Source organism: Corylus avellana, chromosome 11, assembly GCF_965113065.1.
Source record: "Corylus avellana chromosome 11, dhCorAvel1.hap1.2, whole genome shotgun sequence".
In the NCBI taxonomy this organism is placed as follows: Eukaryota; Viridiplantae; Streptophyta; class Magnoliopsida; order Fagales; family Betulaceae; genus Corylus; species Corylus avellana.
Genome location: NC_142500.1, coordinates 909,907 through 917,520, shown reverse-complemented (window position 1 = coordinate 917,520; position 7,614 = coordinate 909,907). Strand labels below are relative to the sequence as shown.

Genomic DNA, 7,614 nt, shown 5'->3' with positions numbered 1-7,614 from the left:
GATATTAGTAAGTGTAAAGTGAATTGTCACGTCAATTTTATAGTTGAATACTATATAAACTACTACTACATCAATTTATAAGAAACATATTGTTAAAAAAGTAACACCCTCATGAGCAATAAGTAAACAATCGAGGTTTCATACATGTTCAACCAAGTATTGATAGAATTATATGTTGACCATCTTGAACAACGATAACAACAAAATCAAGGGAAAATTGTTACATCGGTCCGTGTAGTTTAACTACCCTCTCTGCCCGATTATGAGGGTGGTCGAACTACATTCAAAATTTGATTTTTGAAGGTGGCCGACCCCTCCACCCTACCCAAACCATTTTTATATGTTTTATTTGAAGATAATTTTGTAATTTCATAAGGGCTATGTTAGAAACTGATTGAAATTTGTACCAAAAAACCATTTTATTATTGAGGCATATCACAATGATTTATATGTTCATCTTGAAACTACAATGGTTTATTTGTTACAATGTAAAATGTTAATACATAAAATCAACCAGTGATCACTCATGTCTAGTTGTCGATTTGAGATGCTTACAAGACAATCAAACGTCATAATGACACGTGCAAAGGGGGATGAGGGCGGCGGTGCCATCTTTGATGTTTAAAGTTATGAGGTGAAAAATAAGAGACATAGATGAAAAAAAACGAGAGAATGAGTCATGAGAGCATTCCTGGATCTAGCCTTTTACTGACCTTATATAGGTTAAACATCATTTATGTCATTATGTCGTGTGTCTTCATAAGAAAATTGTCGTCCAAACGACCATTAATTTGGCATTCAATTGTACGTGAATTTGATCATCCTTTCTTTGGTGAACTATCTTTTCTAAGCGGGTGCATTCATTATTTTCTATAGATGATGGTTGCCTGATATGAAATTTCCATCCTAGACATATGCTTCACACAAAATTGGGTTTTGGTGAGCTTGCTAGTCCTTTGAGCCGCATTCGGGCCGACTGTCTTATGGGCCTGATGGGCTCAGACATATACTTCCATTACATAAAACTACAACAATACTAACAATAAAAGACGTATAAAAAACAAAAGTAAAAAACCTATTTTTGTTTGTTATGACATATAAAGAGAAGTATTTTATTATAATGTCAGATGCTCCTTCAAAGTATATTCTAAAGGAATATGGGTAAAACCACAAGGACAAATTCTCAGAGTATACATGCGGGCGCCCTTTGATTTTTTTCAATAATGGAAAAATTGGCACGACGCTCTGGCCAACAGGTTGGCGCGTGATTTGAATATTTTCAGGCTGCGGCAACAATTCAATAATTCAAACAGTGAACATCAAAAATCAAAATGCTTGGAATATAGCATCTCTCCCTCCTTTATATCATGCATTTGTTATCAAATGCTTGTCAGTATTTCATTTGAATTTTGAAGGAGAGAGAGAATATATAATGCAAACCATTGGAAGACAAAAAAATATACTTGGAAGCATCTAGTAGATTGAAGTGAAATTGAAAACTTGGGTGGCAAATCTGAAAAGCTTTTTCAAAAGATTGCTGAGTTTTTTGCTTTATACAAGTCATTTACAAGTAATGCGACAGTCTGAGTGATAAGTCGTCATGTGATAGTTTATACGACACATAGTGTCAATTAATGCAACATTTATTATATCAACCACTAAAATATAAATTATGACATGATAATTTACGAGTCACTCATTTTCATAAAAATTGAATTGTTATGTCATTTTGTAGAAGTTTGTAATAGACGTTGTAATACCCCAAACAATTTTTTTTGAAAAAAAAGGCAGGAGGGAATATGATATCCCTTAGAGAGTTTATGTGTGTTTTGTTAAAATATTAATTAAATAATTAAATTTTTACTTTTATTCTGGTTTAAATTTTTGTAATAAATGATAATTTAACGTGTATATATACAACATAAGTACATCATCATGATTGGGAAACAATTTCATTGAAAAATTAAAGTAAATTTCTTGTATAATCCTGACTATGGGTTTATCAAAAATCCCCTAATTATGACCATGGGTTGACTTAACTGATCACTTCCAACTAAAATACTTAAAATAAAGTAAAATAAAAGAATATGTGGGAAATGCATCAAATAAAAATAAAAAAAGATAATGGAAATTAATTTTATACTTATAATTTTGATGATATGTTTAAGGCGTGTTGATTGATGATTATGCACCAAAATAAAAGTAGTAGGTGGCCAAAGCACGTTACATGCAAGTAAAGTATTTGGGGACAGCTAAGCCCTCTGTGCTTTCTAAAGAAACAAAAGACAAAAGATTTATATTGCTTGAATCGCAATTGGTGCCACATTATTTGGTCAAATCATTCTTTGTTCTACAACATTTCTGTATATTATATTTACACCCTAAATTTCATTTGGCTGTTGAGCACCGGCTAGGAACACTAGGCCTGTTAGATGGTTCATCATTACAGAATAAGAAAGAAAAAAAGATTTATTTATTTATTTATTTTTTTGCTTTCTTTTATTTAGTTAGAGCCCGTTTAGAAGTGCGATTTTAAAAATTATATTTTTGAAATTGTTATTTTTTAAAATCGTACAAGCGTTTGGTAAAATATGTTAAAATCGCAATCTCAATCACCCAAAAATTGTAATTTAGTTTAAAAGCGCAGATTATTTCTTTAAAAATGTACTCTCAAATGGGCTCTAATAGAGCAACGAATTACTCAAATCCAACAAAATCATCCCTAATAAATGTTGCACGTAAATATAGAAAGTACTATAACTTCTCTATTTCTTTTTTTATTATTTTTATTATGGGGTTTATATACGATAAATATTTGGTATTTTGAATTATTTGTTAATAATTTTGAAAAAAACATTTTGTATTTTAAATTATTTTTAGTTTTGAAAACCCGCGATTATCAAACAAGGTCTCTTGCTTGAGCTCTCAATCATGTGCCAAAAAATACAACTATTTTTAGATTCAAACCCAGATAATTTTTGCCTTAAAAAAAATAAATAAAAATCAGATAATGTTTGCAAGGTATCCACAAGGGCGTGTTTGGAAAGTATCGCAAAGGTCAGGCAACGAGCGAAAAAGGAGAAAAGCACTAATGAGGGAAAGCAATGTAAATACCCAAATATACGGGTACCAAATCTAAAATGACTTATCTATACATAATTCCTTTTTTTATACCATGTTTGTCGTTTGAAAGTGGCAGCGGCAATTCCCAGAGAGAAAAGAGAGATTTTGGGGAGAGACAAACGCGCCCAATACTCTTTCTGTGAGATTAATTTTTTTTCTTTTTCTTTTTTCTATACGTGTATTTGAATCTTTTAAATTCCATTTTCATGTATTTCCGGAAGTCCCAAGTTTGAGTTTTTCGGAAGGAGAGGCCATGGTTTCGATTGGGTGATTTTAGGGTTTGGAAATTCTGCTTCACCGGAGATTTTCTTCTCAGCTAGCTCCGTACGGTAATTGATTCTTAAGTTTGTTCAACTTCTGTGGATTTTTTTGTTGTTGTACTTAATAGTGTTGCATAGAGATATAAAATGTTGAGTAATTTGCAGTCAAATCCAACAGAGACTTAGTTATTACGTTTGAATTTTGTTATGATTTAGAATTTTTTCATTGTTGTGACGAATTTAGAGTTCTGGGTTTTATTTAATCTGATTTTTTGTTTTTCATATTTTTGGGGTTTTTGTGGAAAAAGATGTTGTCGAAAGTTGAAGCTGGGAAGAAGATTAGTGAGGATTCAGGTAATGCGAAGTTGTTGAATGAGATTGAAGCTATAAGCAAAGCCCTATACGTGGATAAAAACCCATCTAGGAGTTTGATTTCTAGGGCCAATACTCGGTCCAAATCAACCGGAAAAACCCACTTACCAGATCCCAAGTCAAAGCTTAAACTTGGTGAGGAGGACTCATCACGCAAGGACAAGAAGTCCATTTGGAATTGGAGGCCATTGAGGGCCCTTTCCCATATCCGAAATCGTAGGTTTAACTGTCGTTTTTCTCTACTAGTCCATTCCGTCGAAGGGTTACCCTCAAGTTTTAATGATGTTAGTCTTTGTGTGCATTGGAAGAGGCGAGATGGGGTCTTGGTCACGCGTCCATCGAAGGTTTTTCTAGGCATCACAGAGTTTGAAGAGAAATTGACTCATACATGCTCTGTTTATGGTAGTAGGAGTGGACCGCACCATTCAGCAAAGTATGAGGCGAAACATTTTTTGCTCTATGCTTCTGTGTATGGTGCGCCGGAACTTGATTTGGGGAAGCATCGGATTGATCTCACAAGGCTGCTGCCCCTGACTTTGGAGGAATTAGAGGAGGAGAAGAGCTCAGGGACGTGGACAACGAGTTTTAAATTGTCAGGAAAGGCTAAAGGTGCTATGATGAATGTTAGTTTTGGGTATTTAGTGATTGGTGATAATCCCGGTGCACCTGGAAATCCTGAGGTGTTGAGTTCAAGGCAGAATAGTCGGAGTATGGCTAAAGCAGAGATGAAACTTGGTCAAGGTGGTGGCTGGAGCAGAATGCACCGTGCCGAAAGTCTTCCTGGCATAACAAACCAACTGTATCGTGCTGCATCACGGTCGGTGGAGAACATAAAAGATCTTCATGAGGTTTTGCCAATATCAAGGTCGGAACTTGCCAGTTCAGTGGATATTCTATATAGAAAATTTGATGAAGACATGTTGGATTGTCCAGTTGATAAGCCTGAACTTAATGCTTTTACTGAACATATTGAACCCGCCAGACCAAATTTGAATCCCTTGTCTGACTCTGGTAAAGAAATTGTTGAAACTGAGTGTGAATATGACGAGTTTTCTGTAATTGAACAGGGCATAGAATTGTCATCAAAGGAGTCTCTGGAATCGGAGGAAGTAGTTGTAAAGGCTGCCAATGTTGCTTCAGTAGAAAGTCCTGACATTGAAGTTGACGCTGGTGTACAGGTAGCATTTGAGGTGAGCACTGAGCTTGATCCCAAGGATGAGGAAACTGGTAGATGTGACAATGAGCTTGCATTACATGAATGTGCTTCAAATGAGGATGACATATGCACCAAAGAAGCACTCATGAGAGAGTTAGAGTCAGCTTTAAATAATGTGTCAGAATTGGAGACAGCAGCACTAGAATCTCCAGAAGACCATGAAAACTACATGGAGTTCGAATCGGATTATAAAACAAATAGTAAAGGAAAGTCACTTAGCTTAGATGATGATACTGAATCCATTGCAAGTGAGTTCTTAAACATGCTGGCAATAGAACATAATTCGTTTGGCTTGAGTTCTGAGAGTGAGGCTGAATCCCCAAGGGAGCGTCTGTTAAGACAATTTGAGGAGGAGGCCCTTGCTGGGGGCTGTTCTTTGTTTGATTTTGATGTAGGCAGTGGGGACCAAGCAGAAGGTGACTACAATGCTCCAACTGGCTCTGTGTGGGGAAACTTGTCTGAGGGTTTTGAATTTTCATCGGTGATTCAAGATGTGGAAAAGGAGCATCAGATAGCAACTCAGGCAGAGAGCAGCAAAACAAGTGCCAAAATACTGGAAGACCTGGAAACAGAAGCCTTAATGCGTGAATGGGGCTTGAATGAGAATGCTTTTCAACATTCTCCACCAAAAAGTTCTGATGGATTTGGAAGCCCAATTAATTCACCTCCTGAAGGGCCAGTTGAATTGCCTCCTCTTGGAGAAGGGTTAGGTCCTTTTCTTCAGACAAAAAATGGAGGTTTTGTTCGGTCTATGAGTCCCTCTGTTTTCAGCAATGCAAAAAACGGTGGGAGCCTGATTATGCAGGTTTCTAGTCCAGTCGTCATACCTGCAGAAATGGGTTCTGAGATAATGGAGATATTGCAGTGTTTGGCCTCAGTGGGAATTGAAAAGCTTTCTATGCAGGCCAATAAGTTGATGCCTTTGGAAGATATCACCGGAAAGACAATACAGCAAGTGGCATGGGAGGCAGCATATACTCTGGAGGGATCTGAGAGGTTTGTGAGACCAGTTTTAATTTTCTTGGGAGTCATATACTTGGCCTTTCTTTCTATTTGATGTCTTTTGGTCAAATGCTATCTTGATTGTACATTATCTCTTCTTGGCGCAGGCAACCTTTATTGCAGCATGAAACGGTGGTTGAACAAGAGATGTTTGGTGGGCAAAAGAGAGTTAGCAGGAGGTCAGCCGAACCCAGGTCTAATAACTCTAGTTCTGTCTCAATAGGCAATAAAATGGGGTCGGAATATGTCTCTCTAGAAGATCTTGCACCTTTAGCTATGGATAAGATTGAAGCACTTTCAATGGAAGGGTTGAGAATACAATCCGGGATGTCAGATGAAGATGCACCTGCAAACATCAGTGCAAAGTCAATTGGGGATGTTTCGGCCCTTCAGGGCAAGGGGATTAACATCAGTGGGTCCGTAGGTTTGGAGGGAGCTGCTGGATTGCAATTGTTGGACATAGAAGATGGTGGCGATGATGTTGATGGATTAATGGGCCTCTCATTAAGTCTTGATGAATGGATGAGGTTGGATTCTGGTGAAATTGATGATGATGATTGTATCAGTGAACGCACTTCTAAAATCCTTGCTGCCCATCATGCTAACTCATTGGACTTGATCCGTGGAGGTTCGAAGGGAGAGAGAAGACGGGGCAAAGGCTCTAGCAGAAAGTGTGGTTTACTGGGGAACAACTTCACAGTAGCCCTAATGGTGCAACTTCGTGATCCACTACGAAATTATGAGCCTGTTGGTGCACCAATGCTTGCTCTTATTCAAGTAGAGAGAGTATTTGTCCCGCCAAAGCCAAAAATATACAGCACAGTTTCAGAAGTAAGGAACAGTAATGAGGACGACGAGTCTGAGTCAGCAGTAGTGGAAACAAAGCACGAAACAAAAGAAGAGAAAACTTCTGAAGAGGAGGGCATTCCTCAGTTTAAAATCACCGAAGTCCATGTAGCCGGTTTGAAGACTGAGCCTGCAAAGAAGAAGCTTTGGGGTACCTCGACCCAGCAGCAATCTGGTTCCCGCTGGTTGGTTGCTAATGGAATGGGGAAGAACAATAAGCATCCCTTTATGAAGTCAAAGGCTGTTGCTAAGTCCGCCGCCCCGGCGACAATGAAGGTGCAACCTGGTGATACCTTGTGGAGCATCTCATCTCGTGTTCATGGTACTGGAGCTAAATGGAAGGATTTGGCAGCATTAAATCCACATATACGAAACCCCAATATTATCTTACCAAATGAAACTATCAGGCTGCGATGAGTGGAACATGTAATTTGGATCTTGCCTGTGATTGGTTTCAGCTTCGATAGGAGGCATAGGTTGGTGAGTTTTGATTGTGGGGTGTTCTCTTGTATCTACTTCAAATATGGTCATCCAATACGTATACATGCACTACGAGATAAAAGATGAATGGTTTTGCTCTATCTTCGTTTTTCTTTTGTAAATCCATTTGTAATTATGCATGTTTGAAGGAATGGTATTTTCTTTGACAGTAGCTAGTACTTGCATGCAAGAATAATACAGAAGTTGTGGACTTTGTAGAAGAGAGGTGTTTCAATTGCTTTTCATTTGCATTTTTTTTTGTGGCCAGCCTCTGGATTCAGTGTGCTGAAGAATGAAGATGAAGAGAATTTGTAT

General features: G+C 37.6%; 1 protein-coding gene across 1 annotated transcript; it reads left to right on the top strand.

Annotated features, from left to right (window-relative positions):
* Positions 1-3,205: 3,205 nt before the first annotated feature.
* On the top strand, positions 3,206-7,614 carry LOC132165716 (EEIG1/EHBP1 protein amino-terminal domain protein). The gene is made up of 3 exons (XM_059576384.2): positions 3,206-3,452; positions 3,692-5,967; positions 6,081-7,614. Exons 2-3 carry the CDS (start codon positions 3,692-3,694, stop codon positions 7,234-7,236), a joined length of 3,432 nt encoding a protein of 1,143 aa, XP_059432367.2. The 5' UTR covers positions 3,206-3,452; the 3' UTR covers positions 7,237-7,614.

Excerpts from the sequence above, each read along its gene's own strand:
- LOC132165716 (XM_059576384.2), top strand. The coding sequence starts at position 3,692 with ATGTTGTCGAAAGTTGAAGCTGGGAAGAAGATTAGTGAGGATTCAGGT. Across the intron at positions 5,968-6,080 it reads ACTCTGGAGGGATCTGAGAG|GCAACCTTTATTGCAGCATG; the intron begins GTTTGTGAGACC and ends TTCTTGGCGCAG.